The sequence below is a fragment of the Mercenaria mercenaria genome, chromosome 5 (assembly GCF_021730395.1).
Source record: "Mercenaria mercenaria strain notata chromosome 5, MADL_Memer_1, whole genome shotgun sequence".
In the NCBI taxonomy this organism is placed as follows: domain Eukaryota; kingdom Metazoa; phylum Mollusca; class Bivalvia; order Venerida; family Veneridae; genus Mercenaria; species Mercenaria mercenaria.
The window spans coordinates 85,965,337-85,985,156 of record NC_069365.1 but is presented as its reverse complement, the minus strand read 5'-3'; the positions used below and the strand labels follow the sequence as shown (position 1 = coordinate 85,985,156).

The 19,820-nt window shown below is 35.8% G+C and overlaps 1 protein-coding gene across 10 annotated transcripts in view; it reads left to right on the top strand.

Moving 5' to 3' along the window:
• Window positions 1-7,869: 7,869 nt before the first annotated feature.
• The window catches only part of LOC123558608 (F-BAR and double SH3 domains protein 2-like), a 115,958-nt gene continuing 104,007 nt past the window's right edge, over window positions 7,870-19,820 (top strand). For all 10 annotated transcript variants that reach the window (XR_008371103.1, XR_008371102.1, XR_008371104.1 and 7 more), the window contains exons 1-3: window positions 7,870-7,987; window positions 8,082-8,179; window positions 12,740-12,785. Coding sequence is in view for 6 of the 10 variants with exons in the window: in XM_053544181.1 (XP_053400156.1) it covers window positions 7,964-7,987; window positions 8,082-8,179; window positions 12,740-12,785 (168 nt within the window). In the remaining 4 variants the exon portion in view is untranslated. The remainder of the gene's footprint in view (window positions 7,988-8,081; window positions 8,180-12,739; window positions 12,786-19,820) is intronic.

Here is a 19,820-nt window from a genome sequence, read left to right as displayed (position 1 = left end):
TTCAAAATAGATAGTGGAAACAAATAGATTTAGGTATTTCCTGACATTATTTATATAGTTCATGACGTCATTATAGTGCCAGTACTATATAATAGCCGCTATTTTAGACAAGGTTTTGAAAGTTTTATTTCGCATAATTGCAAAATATTCTAGGTTGTTGACAATCTAAATGCAAGCAGTTATTTGACTATATATAGCGCCATACGGAAACTTTAAATGACACCCTAAAATATAACAGACCAAAAGAACTTTACCAGTTTCCATTTTATGTGATCTTGTATCTACATGTATTTGAAAAGCAGTATGATTTTAATTAACAACAATGTGTAGATGTGTTTCCCTCCAATCAAAATAGTTTTAGGCTTGCCTTGAGTTTTTTATTCGAAATCTTAAAGTTAATAATTTGATATTCTATTAGTATGTTACGATTTTCTAAGTGCAGATACATCTAAACATAGCTTTTACCATATTTTGGCTGTTTTATACACTGCGTGAGTTTTCTTCTACAAACGCATCGCCTAGATTCGCTTAATCGACTTATTGACTTTTACTCTTTAGTTATTATAATTACTTACAAATGAAAGTACTTTTAAAAGAGGCGTACATCTGGAGATATTTTCCTGCTTTAAATAAATACTTGGAAATTGGTCACTGTAATCAGAAAACCGACCTGATGTCAATCAAGAAGGACCGTCCCACATGCTGTCAAGATCTTTATCATATTAGAATTAATTGAATCATTATGTATATAATACCAAATTACATTATAGAGCGCTGACTGTCATTTTTAACCATTTAATCAAACACATCTTCTCATTGTTTGTTTTAGCTCTTTAGTGCGAGTTTTAAGCTTTTACTTTCACTTGCAACGTAAAAAGGATAATATGATGAATATGTGTAGAAATGAACTTTTCATTCATTTCATTTTGGAACCAACCGGCAGGCAATGCGTGAAGAAGTCTTATAAATAAAGCCAAGAATGGAATTCAATTTTGTCCGATATTTAATTAGAAAGAACGAATATTACGATATATCAATATCTCCACCCAGCAGTCTGCGCCTCGTTTTGGATAACAATGTGCAGATAATTCTGCATGTAACCACGGAATGGGAAAAGGGTCTATTTCCAGAAACATTCCCCGATTTTCTAACGTGCAAGGTGTAAACAATGACCTTCCGCTTAATTTTGAAACCTGTGAGCAGTACAGGACTCAAAAATAAATCACTATTGGTGCAAAGACCTGATAATTATAGGTTATTAGATTTATATCTAGAAATATGCACGCACGAGTTCTGCAGTGGAAATATTGCACAACTTAAGTAGTAGCGCAATATTATTCCGCGAAAGAACGAGTGCATATTTCTTGATGCAAATTTAATAATTTTGTTATTACATATGCAGATCAACACTTCAACTTACTATATAATTCATATATATCTGTAATTAAGCCTAAGCGAAATTGAAATTATAATAATAAGTTTTCCATATTGACGTCCAAATTTCATATCGCCATTTGTGACGTCAGTTTCATGCATGTCGTCACGTTTAAAAGTTGTTTAACGACGATATTTTCAGTTTTACTCAGATTGAAGAACAAATTTATATCATTTATATAATGTGTAGTATGATAATGCAATAAAAAAGTTATTAGATTTGCATAGAGAAATATGCACTCGTTCTTTCGCAGAATAATATTGCGCTCCTGAAGTCGCGTAATATTTCCGCTGCAGAACTCATGCATACTTTTCGATACAAATATAATAACCTATAAATATCTTAATTTATCTAAAGAACTTTTAAACCCAACGACATACATGAGGCTGACGTCACAAATGACGTCTCATACCCGATATTAAATTTGAACGTTTATTTCAGGTTCCATTGAAACTTAACGGAGTATTTAAGGGATTTTTAAAAAAAACTTCTATCCCGCCTTATACAAGTTTCTGACATTCCTGATAGTAATGAGACGCAATTGTATTGACTCCATATATTTCGTATCGTATCGGTGATCGTACTAATAGACATTTGCGAATTAAGTCTACGTGAACTGTGGACACCTAAGACGATCGATTTTTCACGGGGATCGTCTCAACATAATTTGATTATATTATGTAGGAAAAATAGTTTATAACGGCAATAGGGTTTCGATTATATTATATCATCACTATGCGATAGGTGATATAAATTTGGATGTGCATGTTTTAGCTCGACTTTTCGAAGAAAAACTAGAGCTATTGCACTCGCTCCGGCGTCGATGTCGCCGTTAGTTAAAGTTTTTGATGAACTCAAATATCTTTGTAACTAACAAAGCTATTGACTTGAAACTTAAAATACTTATTTACTGTCAACGTCTACACCAAGAGAAACAATCCCTAAAACTCTGATTTGAATTTTGATAGAATAATACCCTCTTTTAAATTAGAATTGTTGGTTAAAGTTTTTGATCAAGTAAAATATCTCTGTTACTATCAAAGCTATTGACTTAAAACTTAAAATAGTTATTTACTATCGAAGTCTACACCAGGAAAACAATCGCCATAACTCTGATTTGAATTTTGACAGAATTATGTCCCTTTTAAACTTGGAATTTTTGTTATAGTTTTTGATAAAGTCAAATATCAGAGGACGGGAGAAAATTTAAAGAACTTTACTATTGAAGCCCTAAGGAAAAGGCAACAAAGGGAAGAAATTCCCCGAAAAACTCTAAGTCCACTTAAATCATTACCAGGTACAGATGTGTCAAAATACACCTTAACTTTGCAGGTACCCTCCATGTTGTACCAAAGAAAAGTGGTCTGGGTTTTTACCTACGGCAAATAATAAAAAAGTTACAAAATAACCTATTTATAGTAATCTAAAAGGGGAGTTATTTAATAAAAAATATTGTAAGTGAACAAAAAAGGAATCTGCCAAATAAGAAAAATAGCACCGCAATGCAAAGCAACATAAACACAAAATAAAGTCACGTGACCTTTAACCTCTAAGTGTGACCTTTACTTTGAAGCGAGCCATTTGCTGTGCACGTCGTCTCAATGTGGTGAACATTTGTGCCAAGTTTTCTTTTAAAATCCTTCAAGCAGTTCAAGGGTTACAGATCGCACTCGAAACAAATTTATATGACCTTTGACCACTAAGTGTGACATTGACCTTGTAGCCAGCCATCCAAAACATGCGCTCTGATGGACATATGTGCAATATTTATGTAAAATCCTTCAAACAGATCAAGAGTTACAGAGCGGACACGAAACAATGTAATACGACCTCGACCCCTTAGTGTTACCTTTACCTTAAAGCGAGCCACCTGATACAGGCGCTCTGCACGTCGTCTTGATGTGGAGAACATTTGTATCAAGTTTGTTTAAAATCCTTCAAGGGTTCACGAGTTACAAAGCGGACCGGAGTCGACACGAAATTGCTAACGGACAGACGGACACACAGACGGTCAGATGAGCACCTGGGGTATCCCAAAATACGTTCCTTCGGGCGTTTAAAAACAACAAAAGAATGGAGACGCAAAAGATTACGTTTTCTACAGTTTTCACGTTTTACCTAAATTTTGTTCACAGCTGACCCAGTTTAGATTTGTTTTCATTTCGGACGACGACGACACTGGAATACGGATACATTGCGATCAGATTAGCTCATCTTTTCAACTTTGTCGCGGATGCGCAACTTATTATATTAAAGAACATTTCAGGAAAGTGTTATGACGCTAGATCAAATACTTTTTGCGATATGCATAACAAAACATTTCTCTGGCGAACAGACGGACGGACAGATAAATCCTAATCTTATCCTGTGCGGTGACATAATTAGCCAGACCTTACGGTCATTATAGAAATGTTTTCCTACTACACATAATTTAAAATAATCATGTTGAGACGGTCCCCTTGAAAAATCGATCGCCTTAGGTGTTCACAGTCCACGTAGACTTAATTCGCAAATGTCTAATAGTATGTGGAGTTTGTACTGTAGTTTGCTAGAAATGTCCAAAATTAAGCAAGATATATAAAGTCGAAATGTAGTATATTGGACACATTGTAACCGAATTCGTTCTCACCTGATATGGAATTCCACGAAAGTGTATATTTTGCACCCGATCACCTACAAACCTTGTTACTAATATTATTACATATTTGTTTTAAACTTGATACCTGAGAAATGATACTGCTACAAAGTAACACAAATTTAAATTGTACACACATTTGCATTGAAGTGTTATAAGATTACAGATCTGAGTTTATTTTTCATCATGGTTTCTTTGAGTTTCCCATTGACGTCAATGCGTCGCAGGCAATTTTAAATTCTGTTTGTTCTTTGTAGACATACAAGTGTCAGCTATTTTCAGAAAAAAGATTTACCAGAGTATTAAAGAACGAAAAATAGGATAACGTATTAGCTGTATAAATATTTCATATAAATGCTGGTGAAATATAAACAATACAGTGGAACTAATATAAGAAATACATGTACATGTACAAGTTCCTGTGAATATCATTTTGTGAAGTTTTATTTGACACGAGACCGTACATTTCCGTTTTAAGCTGAAGGGCACTATACTAGCTCGTACAACATCCGCACAAGGGAGTATTACTGTGGTTTCTCGGTTTAAGTGGTTTCATTCAAAATAAAGTACTAGTACTAGCTTCAGAGCTAGTCCAGTTTGACATTTTCTTTTTATTTTATCATGCACTTTTTACGACTACTAGTACAGCATCGACATACTACCATGATAATTTCCAAACTATATATCAGTCCAGTAGATTTAAATTTGTGACGTAAATCAGATGCCGTGATAGTTGGTTTGTTCGTTACAGTCAAGTCGCTTTTCAGAGAAAGGCGTCCATAATTAAACTAAACCGAAACTCTATATGTTGTTTTGCGCCTTTGGAATGTCATCCAGCATGATGGGGGAAGGGATTCCACTAAGGACACAGTTCCGGTAGAAGTAGCCATGACCTATGAACGCAGTCCCTATAAAATAAATCCCTATCCCAGTGTAAGTATAGACGCGTAAATAACGGATATCAAAAACAAAATAGAAAGGCAATGCAAAACAAAAACAAGAGCTGTCGGAGGACAGCAACGCTCGACTATTCAACAGCCTTGTCGATTGAATGAATAAGAAAGTCGAAAAAGGGGCATAATTTAGTAAAAAAAAAGCAAAATAGGGTTATGGAACCTGCATAGTGCTTATCAGCTCATGACAGTGAACAAGTGTATGAAGTTTCAATCCATTCCCGTAAGTGGGTACTGAGATACCAGCTTACATATAAGAATTTAACCAAAAACTCCTAAGTTGAAAAAGGGGCATAATTTTGTAAAATGCGAAGTTGAGTTATTGACCCTTTGCACTGCACGTCATATCATGACAGTGAACAAGTGTGTGAAGTTTCAATCCTTTCCCATTAGTGGATACTGAGATACCAGCTTACATACAAAAACTTAACCAAAAATTTCTATGTTGAAAAAGGGGCATAATTTTGTTAAAAAGCAAAATAGAGTTATGGGACCTACTTTGTGCATGTCAGATCATGACAGTGAACAAGTGTGTGAAGTTTCAATCCATTCCCATTAGTGAGTACTGAGATACCAGCTTACATACAAAACCTTAACCAAAAATTTCTATGTTGAAAAAGGGGCATAATTTTGTAAAAAAGCAAAACAGAGTTATGAAACCTGTGCAATGTAAGTCAGTTTATCACAGTGAATAAGTGTGTGAAGTTTCAATCCATTCCCACAAGTGGTTGCTGAGATACCAGCTTACATACAAAAACTTAACCAAATCGGGACGCGGACGCCGACGCGGACGCCGACGCAGACGCGGACGCCGACGCATGGGCGAGTCCAATAGCTCTACTATTCTATGAATAGTCGAGCTAATGAGACAACTATAAACCGTTGGCAATTAAACAAGCAAACAAATAAAGAAACACAGTGGGACAACGCCTTAAACCAGGTCAGGAACAAATCATCGTGACTGTGTTTTCTTTAACCATTTTATGAGGTACAGCCTTAATAGAGGAATTATATACTGTACTTTCTTGGTTTAGACATAACTTGTCGTTTTTGTTATGATGCGGCGTTAAATTCAATTTGAGGCTGCGCCATAACAAAAAACGTGAAATGTTCTGGTGGCTCACTTGCTTGGTATTCATTATCTAAAACTATTTTTAATACGTAAATTAAAGTCGGAAGCTTATGCGCCAGACATCTTACCTGTGTCATTGTAGACTTATAGCATTTCAGTGACAAGTGAAGTGCGGTCAAGTCGGACATATCCCAAAGCGCTGCTTGTCTTCGAACCTTGCCTGTTTGGTTTATTTGGGGTTGTGTGTAACCAGACTTCGGCGCGATATTCCAGCTGTGGTTTGATGTCCAACGAGAGATCGTTCGAAATATTTGCGGCAATGTATTTTGCTTTTGTAATAGATTCTAATAGTGTATTATCCAGGTAGTATTGTGAGGGAATATGATGTTTCCTTTTTTCCCTTCTTGTGACGTTGATAACTTGACATTTTGAGGAATTGAATTCCATATCCCAGTCCAACCAGTTTTCTAATATTTTAAGGTTATTTTGGAGGGTCTTTGATTACTTGACAGAAATAACTGACATATATAGCAATGTAATCTGCAAATAGACGAACTTTATTCTGGGTAATTGCGTGAGGTAATTTATGTATGCTAGGTTGAGCAGGGACCCAAGCACTGGCCCCTTTTGAACTCCAACAGAGACAGATATGGGCTCTGGGTTGGTACTGTTTAAGATTACGGATTGAAACCGGTTGTCAAGGAATCTCTTAACCCATGTTAATGTTTTGCCGCTTGTACCGTAGTTGTGCATTTTAAACAGGACTTTGCTTGCTTAAAGCTAATAGGATCATGTCAGCATGTTGTTTGCTGTACACTGATCAGACGAGGTCACTTGCAAGCATAATCTTTTATCTCGAAAACTATGTCTAAGGTGGTACAGAATGTCAAAGTTTGTGAAGTCTTTTGTAACTGATGACGATACCATATGCTCCACGGTTTTGCAAAGTTCACGTTTAAGGGGTATTGAGCTGTAGTTGGCTGAGTCTTACCTGTCGCCCTTCTAGGAAAATTTGGTGTTACATTTGCATTTTTTTTCAAGTGGAAATGTATCTAGATCCTTCATCAATGGATTTCTGAAAGATAATTTCAAGGACTGTAGTTCCTTTGAAAGTGTTTTGAGTGTGATGGGCATTCCACGTTTTTTGTTTGATCATATTTGGCCCGCATGCTTTATGAGTGTTAAAATTTGACTTGAGCTTTTTTATGCGAGTGCATTTACATAGATACCTTACATTTTCCTTTGTTATTTTGTCTATCTTCAGATGATGAGTTTTTCTTTATTAGGTACATCTTGGAGTTTCATCTTAAAGGTACAGGTAAATTTTATTTACCGTGGCTTTGTGAAACAATGAACACAAGCTCTGTAGAGCTTTAAAGCGACCCTATTTTAAGAACAATGCAACCGGATGCTAATTTCAAAGAGAACTTTGGGCTTAATTCCGAGAGAAATTGCTTGTTTAGAGCTGTTGCTTTTGATGTTTCATTGGAGTGGAGTTTGGTTTGGTAATTTTAAGGGTTGCAGCGATGCCAAATCATGTTTGAAATGCTTGAGGAGGGGGTAGAATGTTTTGAAGTTAGAATTTGATGTAGGGGAGACATCAGGCTGGATTACGTTCAAAATATCCTTCTGACAATTTCATCTTTCCATCTAAACATGTGAAATCATTTTATTGTTCTCTTGAAAAAGTGATGTTAAGGGGATAATTATGCTAAATAGTTTAACACGATCCGCATAATTTATCGTAGCACCGAGTGATAAACATTTTTTGTTGATTGGATTTAACGAGGGAGTTCATTGGAATAGCCGTGTTATGATTTGTCAATGGTGGATTACATGTAATTTTACTCTGGATACAATTGCAAAATATGCCTCAGCCACCACCTAGAAAGGTATGTTTAGATAAAATTTAATTATGGAATATTTGTTTTTAAGTAACTGAACGACTGACAACTTTGTCACTCACCCTGCACTCTTACTTTTCAGGTGAAACCCAGTGCTCAGTTGAAAACACTGCACACTGAACAACTGTCAAAACTTCAAGCAAAGCATCAACAAGAATGTGACTTACTAGAAGATATAAGGTATGTTACTTAATTTCTGGTTTGTCATTATCAAATTTTAGTAAATTATATAAACTTGTCATAAATTGTATACCACCAGTAAAAATCCAATTACTGTTGGCCTACAAATTTGGATGCATAATTTGGTCGAGAGGGCTGAAAGTAAGATGTAAAAGTAAGGTGGTGAAGGCCCCGGGTTTGATTCATTGTGGTGTGTCGTTGGGCAAGGCACTTTATCACGATTGTCTCAGTCGACCCAGCTGTACATAAATGGTTTACGGCACGCTGGGGGTGAGGTATAATTGGTTTAAACTGTTCTTAAAATAGGGTCGCTCGAAAGCTCTATGTTAAAAGAGCTTATGTTCATTGTTTCACAAAGCGACGGTAAATAAAATTTACCTTTCTTTACCTTTTCCTGGGGCAACTGGGTTACATAGTGCAGAAGTGACATAACATCAGAATTTTCCAACACTGGTTATTTATATTTGTTCTTTATTATGAGGGAGTGTAGTATTCAACAGAAGAAGAAGTTAGATACAAGATACACAAGATGCAAATTTTATTTAAAGTCGGTGTTACATAAAAATTAAGACAACATAAGCTATGTATAGCTATTAAGTGGAATAGTGGTTCCATTAATGCAAACTCCGAAAATGAGGCTTTCAGTTTCAAAATATCACTTCTTTTTATGTTTAACTTAAACTTTAAGTTTAAAAATTAAAAATAGCTTGCAAGGTAGACTGGCTTGTGAAACATTAAGAACTGTTTTTTAAAGTAACAAAAAAACTTTCACAATGATTAATTTCATATTATTGAATAAGGACAGTTAGCATATATAGCAAAAATTATCCTTCCCAAATTTTTTGATTTTACAGAATTACAGGTTTTTTCTCCACTATGTGTAAATTCTACAATTCATTAGTTGAAAATGTTTGAAAACAGAAAATTCACTACTAATTAAGTCAAAGTAGAAAGTTGTACAAAAAGTGATTGTGTTTTTCTCAGCGTTTGATTGTGTTTTTCTGAGCGTTGTCAGTGGATAGACCTCTGAGCCTGATTAAATTAATAGAACTGTGGTGACATTACAGCTGAAATGTTATTACGAACCCTTAAGTCAGTGTGAAAGCCTTGTTCAAGAGATGCTTCATTCAGCATCGTTTTACAGAAATCCATAATATTTTGGCAGTCCCTGAATTTTGGTTTGATACACTGTTACTTCTTTGTCTTGTATTTTAAACCATGTCACCAGTCCTGACAAGAGTGAACACTTACATATGGCATCTTTGTTTCCAGTCATGGAATAAATTTTTTTTTTTAAACTTATTGACTGGCTTTCATTGTTAATGCATTCAGGATTGATTTTATGCTGCAAGATGTGTTTTGCCTTTGATGTTTTTCCATATGTAAATAAATTATTTCTAGGGATGTCTTAGACTTGACAGAGTGCAACAAAATGATAAATTTTAGTATGTATACCTGCCAGTCTTCTGAGTTCAAAACCTGAGTACTAAGTGGTATTATATGTTGGTACTGCTTAAAAATCACTTAATGTCTGTGTGAAAAATCAGAACGTAACTACAGAATCACTTGAACTTGTTCTGCAATTCACCAAATTGTAATCATGGACTCATAAAAATTACAAAAGAATTTCAAAACAGGCAATATAAATTTTTTTTTTTCAAATTTTAAAGCATTAATCATAAATATTTGGCTCAGAAATGACAGTTTAATTGAAATCTATTTTTTTCTTCAGTAAACAGAATGAAGCATGGATTTTATTGATCTAAAATAAAAGCTTGCACATACAGATTCAAGAATTTAAAAAAATGCAGAAAATCCTTTGACTGGTTGAAACTAAAACATATAAATTAATACCATATTATTAATTTCTCCTGTTATTGTGTCAGTAAATCATACTAAATGTGACATTTCAAATTAGCTCTCAGGGATCAGGGATGGTTTTATTAATACAGAATGAGAATTCCAGGGAATCACCTTTGGAATCTGTTTATTTTGCCTTAAAGCAAATTTAGAATTTGAAATTACTTATTTTTTTTTAAGCAAATATAATTATTTGACTCTGTTTCTCTTTTAATTTAGCGCTGTATTGTTTCTCTCTCTCTACAAAGAGAAGTTTTCCCTTTAGAGTGTCATAGATGTTTGATAAATGAAAATGAGAAATTAACAGAAAAGAGAAAATCATACACATGTATTGCTTTCTACCAAGTAAACTAGAATTGGCTCAATCATTATTAGAAATAATTTTTACTTTATACCGAAGATCTATAAATATGTTGTTATCTTTGTGTTTAAACTTTCCTCACCCTCTTATTTTTGTCATTTTTCAGGGGCACTCGTTTGGCCATTTTTGGGGCCGAATATGGGTACCATTCCCCTCATAAAATAATATGTTTTTTTCCCCTTTCTCAGAAAAAAATTCCCCTGATAACAGGTGTTTCACACAACCTTATATGAACTCTCTTTCAAGTTGGTATTATAGTGCCTTTAAGGAAAAATACCGCTACAATATAGTTACATTAGTTAAGAATGATTGAACACAGCTGATAAGTGTGAAAAGTAGTAACATATATATGGCTAAAAACTTCCCCTTTTTGTCTTAAAACGACAAAAAATTCCCCTTTCTAAGGGTATGGGTACCTGTCCCCAAAACTTGTCTAGTGCCCTGTTTTTCTATGGTGTTATGTTAGGGCCCTTATTCTTCCCCTCTGCTCTGTATATTTGTAAGGGCAATAGTTTGATAATGATTTTGATCAGTCCCCTCTGCTCTGTATATTTGTAAGGGCAATAGTGTGATAATGATTTTGATCAGATTGATTATCACACTTCATGAAATAATTGATTTCATCTGCAACATTAAATAATTCAGACTGTCTGATAATATGTAAACACAGTCAAAGTTTCTACAGTACAGCTATCCCTGGCATTTTACTCTTATTTTTGGATATAAATTATGTTTTAGTCAGTAAGGCTCCTTTCTTTATTTTCAAAAATCATTCTTGTAGTTAGAAGTTGCTTTGAAAATGTTCTCAAAAGAAAAAAAATCACAGGGTCCTACTTAAAGCCCGCCCACATTGCACAATACGGATCGCGGAGTTGTGAGATTGATCCCCAGGCGGGGCGTATGTTCTCCGTGACAATTTGATAAAAGACATTGTGTCTGAAATTATTCGTCCTCCACCTCTGATTCATGTGGGGAAGTTGGCAGTTACTTTGCGGAGAACAGGTTTGTACTGGTACAGAATCCAGGAACACCGGTTAGGTTAACTGCAGTCGTTACAAACTGAAATACTGGTGAAAAATGCGTTAAACCCGAAACAAACAAAACAAAAACTTAAAGCCATGACTTCCCCCACCCATTCTGTCATGGGGTTATCTACAGACAGGTGTCTTCCACTTAAAAAATTTCTTTCAAAAAAAAAATCATTGAGTTTACATCAAGATTTTCCTTTCCCTTCTCACAGGTTTAAAGCTTATAATTTAAAAAAAGAAGAAAAAAAACCTTTTCCTGTTGGTCGATGAAAACCCCGCAAGCTCTTAATTACAGTACTAGTATATAGAACTAAACCCCATGCCAGATTGTAAGATTTTCATTTAGCTATTTTTAGTCACTTCCTCTTTGCTCACACTCATTAATCACTTGCAGGAAGAGAAATGGGAAGTTATTTCAAAACCTTTAATTAGTTTCCAAAAATACTTTATTTCCTTTCCCCTGCTGATAACTGATCCTGACAATCATGTTTATCAGACCCCTGCCACATATAACATAGAATGAAACCAGCTTCTCTGAAATTTAGTTTTATAGTTTGATTTTTTTTCTGTAAGAAGTTAAATGTTAATTAACAGTTAAAATAAGAAGCATTTCTGATCCCAAGGTTAGACTGAAGAATTTTGATGACTGATTAATCACTCAAAGCAGCAGAATTAGATCTTTGTTGAAGAATTTCAATTAAATGGTCAAATTTACATTCCTTAATGCAATTTAATTGGTTCCTTGTTAGAGAAGTTTATGTTTGAGTTCTAAAATAGAGTAAATTTTTGTTTGATTGGTTTCCTCTTGAATACCATGAATTTCTTTTGCATGCATCCATAACCTTTAGCCAGCTGGCGGCAAGTGATTCTGCCTTTGCGACCAGTGCAGACCAAGATCAGCCTGCACATCCGTGCAGTCTGATCATGGTCTGACTATTTGCTATCCAGTTAGTAAATTTTCAGTAAACACCCCTTCAAATGATAAATGGTACTGTCCAAATTGAATGATGGACCAGTCCATTATAGAAATTTAGCAGGCTAAAGGATAAATAATGTGTTGTATCATTTTCAGCAAGGTGGACAGTAAGTGGTAAATATCATTTATTATTTAACGTAAAGGATAATAATTTATCTAACTGCCTTTGATCAATATTTTGCACTGTCCTGTCAGGGGGAAAATGCAAGATGATGCTTCAGTGTAACTTGAAATATAGATGGAAGTGTGAATTTCAAGAACTGTAACTCCATATCTTGAGTAGTGCTCAAATTACCTCCCTTCTTGTAATTAATTTTTAATTCTTATACTTTCAGAACATTTTCAAGACAGAGATCTGTTCTAGAGAAAGAATATGCCCAGGTTAGTGTTTTACCAAATTATAATTTGTCCTTGTGAAAGTTGATGACTTCCTTCTTGAAATGTCAGAAATCACTACTTTGACAGCTTACATGGAAAAATGCTTGTAAGGAAATATAATGACATGTACAAAAAAATAAAGATCATAGGTAATATTGAATTTGTGTGTCACTTGACAAACATAGACCTCATTTATCAATGCAGTTCTATATATTTAATTCCCCACCTTGGTACATAAAGTGGTTAACTGTATTGGTATCAAGAATTTGGGCTGAGGTGAAGACTGTGATGATATTCGATTTGGGTCACACTTCAGTTTGTGGATTTCAAACTTAGATATATTCATTTTGAAATCATTAGATTCCTGGTTTATTTGGAAAGGAATTTCATGGATTATTGTATTTTTTCGTATGGATTTCATTTTGTGCATTGAAGCAAGTGCGAAATCTACAAAAATTAATCTACACAAAAAATAGTGATTTCACTGTACATAGAACGGGCTCGGCAAAGGATGACAGCAGATTCTTTGCATAATATTATATATACATACAAAAGATATCATTGCATAATATATACACTTATTGACTGGCAAGCCATTCAATAAATGTTTAGTTACATGACCTTAGAAATAAGATTTTTTTCTCAATTGAAAGTAGCATACCAGTGTTGAACTGTAGACTGGTAATTTATAAAAGAAATCATGCAGTATACTAAAGAAAACTGAAATATTTGCAAAAACTGAAATATTTGTATTCAATGTGTGTGTTGCTATTTTAACTGGCAGTATTGGAGCCAGCAGCTGTCAGAATGACATATACACAATTAAAATCTAATTAAGATCTTGAGAAGAATCAATATATACACCTGGCTATCAGACACCTGTTTTATTATACATCAAACTTGTTTTTTGTCTGTAAAATCGCTCTCTGAAATCAGTGGATTTTGGGAAGATTAAGCGTTTTAGATTTTTAATCACCCGCCAGAGTCAGCCAGGAGTGGTGGGGGTTATAGGAATGGTCTCCATCCATCCGTAACATTTTGTGTCTGTTCTCCTAAACCCCTTGAAGGATTTTCATAAAACTTGGGTCAAATGATCACCTCATCAAGAAAATGTGCAGAACTCATGAGTCAGCCATGTCGGCTCAAGGTCAAGGTCACAACTCGAGGTTAAATGTTTGAGCCTTCCTTTTTGTGTCTGCTCTGTATCTCCGAAATCCCTTGAAGGATTTTCATGAAACTTGGGTCAAATGATCACCTCATCAAGACAATTGAAATGAAATCATTTTCACAGTAGAAATTACTGTTAAATCATTTTAATTTAATGGATAGAAATGTTTCTTGGTTTTTTGCCCAAAACAACTATTTAGTGAGGTGTGAAATTGTTGATGTCAAAAGATGAAATGAATGAGAATGTTGCTTGTTTGTTGGGATTTAACCCTAACCTTGCTAAATTTCTGTAATGAACTTGTCCATCTTCCAATTTAGATGGTACCATTACCCGGTAACTGTTAGAAAGGGTACTTACCAAAAAGCTACTGACTGAATGGTGAACAGTGTAGATCATGATCAGGCTGACCATGATCTACACTTGTCGCAAAGGCAGAATCAATCGTGTCCAGCATGGTAAGGGTTAATTTCACTGATTGAAACAGCCAGGAAATGCACAAAATCAGCCTCCCTCAAATATTGATGATTTTACAGTTTATAGAAGCTTCAGCATAAAACATGCATTTAGCCCTTAGCCTGCTAAATTTCTAAAATGGACTGGTCCATCATTCAATTTGGGCAATACAATTTATTATTCCAAGGAATGTTCCCTGAAAATACTGACTGAATAGCGAATAGTGCAGACCATGATCAGACTGCATGGATGTGCAGGCTGATCTTGGTCTGCACTGGTCGCAAAGGCAGAATCACTTGCCACCAGCAGACTAAAGGTTAAGGAAAGATGTAGAAATGTTGCAGACAGGCTAAAAAAAAGATGGAGATCAAACAAGATATAATGAAGATTATTGGGGATCAATCTGGATATAGTGAAGATCAGACAGGATATGATTTTGTGACGCTTTATTTGCTGGAAAGACAGATCTTTTAACTGTTTCTATTCATCTGTATAGATGATACAAAATTATTGACCAAACTAGGATTCATTTATTTCCTTGCCAAAGTTAGGGAAGTGGATCAATGTTTATAGTATTGTACAAGTTTGTTTGCCAAACTTGTGTCTACATCAAGACTCTCAGTAGACATGATTGGCAAAATACGGCTCGGGAGCAAAGTTTTTCCTTAAAATTAAGCTCATTGGTGAAATATGAGGTGTTGTAGTTTTGTGGAGAAAACAGATTGATTTTTATAATTTATCTAATGCTTTGAAAGATGGGGTTAACTTATATATTGTGCATGCACATTAATGTATTTCTGCTTATAAATAGTTCTGGTATATTGAACTGTTACAATGTTGACAAACGTATGTTTACATAATGCCTCTGTTTTAGGTGCAAGGATAATAATGTCAGTCCTGTTAAAGAACTATAGATTGCCTGCCCTGTTATAGATCCTAGGTTTGTCAGCCCAGTTACAGAACTATGGATTGTCTGCCCTGTTGTAGGTCCAAGGCTTATCAGTCCTGTTCTAGATCCAAGTGTTTGTCAGCCATGATTCATCTTCTCTGTTAAAGATCCAAGGTTAATGTCTGCCCTGTTATAGATCAATGTTTTGTTAGCCCAGTTTGTCTGCCCTGATATAGATCCAACATTTGTCCTCCCTGTTACAGATCCAAGGTTGTTGGCCCTTTATAGATGTATGGTTTATCTGCTCTGTAACAGATCAAAAGTTTGTCAGCCCTGTTTGTCTACATTGTTACAGATCGAATGTTTTTTTCTGCCCTGTCGTAGGTTTATAGCTTGTGTTCCAGTTGATAGATCCAAAGTTTGTCAGCCCTTTTGTAGATCTGTGGTTTGTCAGCCCTGTTATAGATCTATAGTTTTTCTGTTTGACTAGTTACAGATCCAAGGTTTGTCAGCTCTATTGTTGTAGCGTCCTGTTATAGATCTATGGTTCGTCTTCCCAGTTATAGATCCATGGTTTGTCTGTCTGACTAGTTACATCTCCAAGGTTTGTCAGTTCTTTTATAGATCTGTGGTTTGTTTTCCCAGTTATAGAGTCAAGGTTTGTCTTTCTGACCTGTTACAGATCCAAGGTTTGTCTGTCTGACTAGTTACAGATCCAAGGTTTGTCAGCCCTATTATAGATCTGTGGTTTGTTTTCCCAGTTATAGAGTCAAGGTTTGTCTGTCTGACCTGTTACAGATCCAAGGTTTGTCAGCCCTATTATGGATCTATGGTTCCTTTCCCCAGTTATAGAGTCAAGGTTTGTCTGTCTGACTAGTTACAGATCCAAGGTTTGTCAGCTGTTTTATAGATCTGTGGTTTGTTTTCCCAGTTATAGAGTCAAGGTTTGTCTGTCTTACCTGTTACAGAGCCAAGGTTTGTCAGCCCTATTATAGATCTATGGTTCCTTTCCCCAGTTATAGAGTCAAGGTTTGTCTGTCTGACTAGTAACATATCCAAGGTTTGTCAGCTCTTTTATAGATCTTTGGTTTGTTTTCCCAGTTATAGAGTCGAGGTTTGTCTGTCTTACCTGTTACAGATCAAAGGTTTGTCAGCCCTATTATAGATCTATGGTTCCTTTCCCCAGTTATAGAGTCAAGGTTTGTCTGTCTGACTAGTAACAGATCCAAGGTTTGTCAGCACTTTTATAGATCTGTGGTTTGTTTTCCCAGTTATAGAGTCGAGGTTTGTCTGTCTTACCTGTTACAGATCCAAGGTTTGTTAGCCCTATTATAGATCTATGGTTCCTTTCCCCAGTTATAGATTCAAGGTTTGTCTGACTAGTTACAGATCCAAGGTTTGTCAGCTCTTTTATAGATCTGTGGTTTGTTTTCCCAGTTATAGAGGCAAGGTTTGACTTGCTGACCTGTTACAGATCCAAGGTTTGTCAGCCCTGTTATAGATCTATGGTTCTTTTTCCCAGTTATAGATCTAAGGTTTGTCAGCTCTTTTATAGATCCAAGGTTTGTTGGCCCTGTTTATGATTCCAAGGTTTGCTGTTTTTGAGAATTAATACCGTAGTTAATTATTGGCTCATGGCTTGTAAAATAATGCAACAATAATAGGACTATAAAATGACTTAGTATGGATCTTTCCATGCAGTATACTGCAATGCATATTTTGCTGTATTCTTCCATTTATATCAAAAGACTTAAAGCTTTTGAATAGCAGCAGGTAACAGCAGGTAATGAATTATTAAGTGTTTCTTTAGTCAGATTTGAGAAAAACAATTCACATATTATATATAAGTGTTTCAGGCAGGATCAAATTTTGGTGATAAAGATCTAACAAGATGCAATGAAAATTAACTAACAAAGATCAGACAGGATATGATTTTTAGCTCGACTATTCAAAGAATAGTAGAGCTATTGGACTCACCCATGCGTCGGCGTCCCGATTTGGTAAAGGTTTTGTATGTAAGCTGGTATCTCAGTAACCACTTGTGGGAATGGATTGAAACTTCACACACTTATTCACTGTGATAAACTGACCTACATTGCACAGGTTCCATAACTCTATTTTGCTTTTTTACAAAATTATGCCCCTTTCTTGACTCAGAAATTCTTGGTTAAGGTTTTGTATGTAAGCTGGTATCTCAGTAACCACTTGTGGGAATGGATTGAAACTTCACACACTTAGTCACTGTGATAAACTGACCTACACTGCACAGGTTCCATAACTATTTTGCTTTTTTACAAAATTATGCCCCTTTTTCGACTTAGAAATTATTGGTTAAGGTTTTGTATGTAAGCTGGTATCTCAATAACCACTGGTGGGAATGGATTGAAACTTCACACACTTACTCACTGTGATAAGCTGACCTACATTGCACAGGTTCCATAACTTTATTTTGCTTTTTTATAAAATTATGCCCCTTTTTCGACTTAGAAATTCTTGGTTAAGGTTTTGTATGTAAGCTGGTATCTCAGTACCCACTAATAGGAACGGATTGAAACTTCACACACTTGTTAACTGTCATGATCTGACATGCACTGTGTAGGTCCCATAACTCTACTTTGCATTTTTTTCAAAATTATGCTCCTTTTTCGACTTAGCAGTTTTTGGTTAAGTTTTTGTATGTAAGCTGGTATTTCAGTATCCACTTATGGGAAATGATTGAAACTTCATGCACTTGTTCACTTTATGAGCTGATAAGCACTGTGAAGGTTCCATAACCCATTCTCTAATTTTTACAAAATTATGCCCCTTTTTTCGACTTTTGTATTCATTCAATTGACAAGGCTGTTGAATAGTCGAGTGTTGCTGTCCTCCGACAGCTCTTGTTTTTTGATGATTTATTTGCTGGAAAGACAGATCTGTAACAGTTTCTGTTGATTAATATAAATTATACAAAGTTATTGACCAAGATGATATAAAATTATTGACCAAACTAAAAGATTCATTTATTTTCATGCCAAACTTGGGACAGTGGATCAATATTTATAGTATTGTACAATAAAGTTGGTTTGCCAAAAATGTGTCTACTTAAATGATGATGTATTCTGGTCATGATAAGAAATGAGGGGAAAAAGATGAATTGAGAACAAACATTCTTCAAAAAAATTCATCTTACAGAGGAAAAGTACGATGACCTGACATTCTTTGATGAAAGGAAATACATGTAAAAATTTTCCAGAAAAAAATGAAGAGGTAGCTGCAGTCCTTCAGCCCACCAGAGCAATAATGGATGCTTCAGTTCATCAGAGCAATAATGGACGCTTCAGTTAATCAGAACATTAATGGACGCTTCAGCTCACAGAGCAATAACGGATCCTTGACAGCTCTTCAGAGCAATCAGTTCATCAGAGCAATAATGGACGCTTCAGTTCATCAGAACATTAATGGACGCTTCAGCTCACAGAGCAATAATGGACGCTTCAGTTTATCAGAACATTAATGGACGCTTCAGCTTACCAGAACATTAATGGACACTTCAGCTCACAGAGCAATATGGATGCTTCAGCTTACAGAGCATAAATGGAGCTTCAGCTCACAGAGCAATATGGATGCTTCAGTTACAGAAATTAATGGACAGCTTCAGCTCACAGAGCAATAATGGACGCTTCAGTTCACAGAGCAAATGGATGCTTCAGCTTCCCAGAACAAAAGTGGACTTCAGCTCACAGAGCAAAGTGGATGCTTCAGCTACAGAGCAATAATGGATGCTTCAGCTTACCAGAGCAATATGGATGCTTCAGCTCACCAGAGCAATAGTGGATGCTTCAGCTTACCAGAGAATTAATGGACACTTCAGCTCACAGAGCAATAGTGGACACTTCAGCTCACAGAGCAAAAGTGGATGCTTCAGCTCACAGAGCAAAAGTGGATGCTTCAGCTCACAGAGCAAAAGTGGATGCTTCAGCTTACCAGAGCATTAATGGACGCTTCAGCTCACAGAGCAATAGTGGATGCTTCAGCTCACCAGAGCATTAATGGATGCTTCAGCTCACCAGAGCATTAATGGACACTTCAGCTCACAGAGCAATAGTGGATGCTTCAGCTCACCAGAGCATTAATGGACACTTCAGCTCACCAGAGCATTAATGGATGCTTCAGCTCACAGAGCAATAGTGGACACTTCAGCTCACTAGAGCATTAATGGACGCTTCAGCTCACAGAGCAAAAGTGGATGCTTCAGCTCACCAGAGCATTAATGGAAGCTTCAGCTCACCAGAGCATTAATGGACACTTCAGCTCACCAGAGCATTAATGGACGCTTCAGCTCACAGAGCAATAGTGGACACTTCAGCTCACCAGAGCATTAATGGAAGCTTCAGCCTACCAGAGCAATAGTGGGACAGCTTAGCTCACTAGAGCATATGGACCTTCAGCTCCCAGAGCAATTAATGGACGCTTCATTTCACAGAGCATATAGGACTTCGCTTCACAGAGCATAATGGACACTTCACTCACCAGGCATTAATTGGAC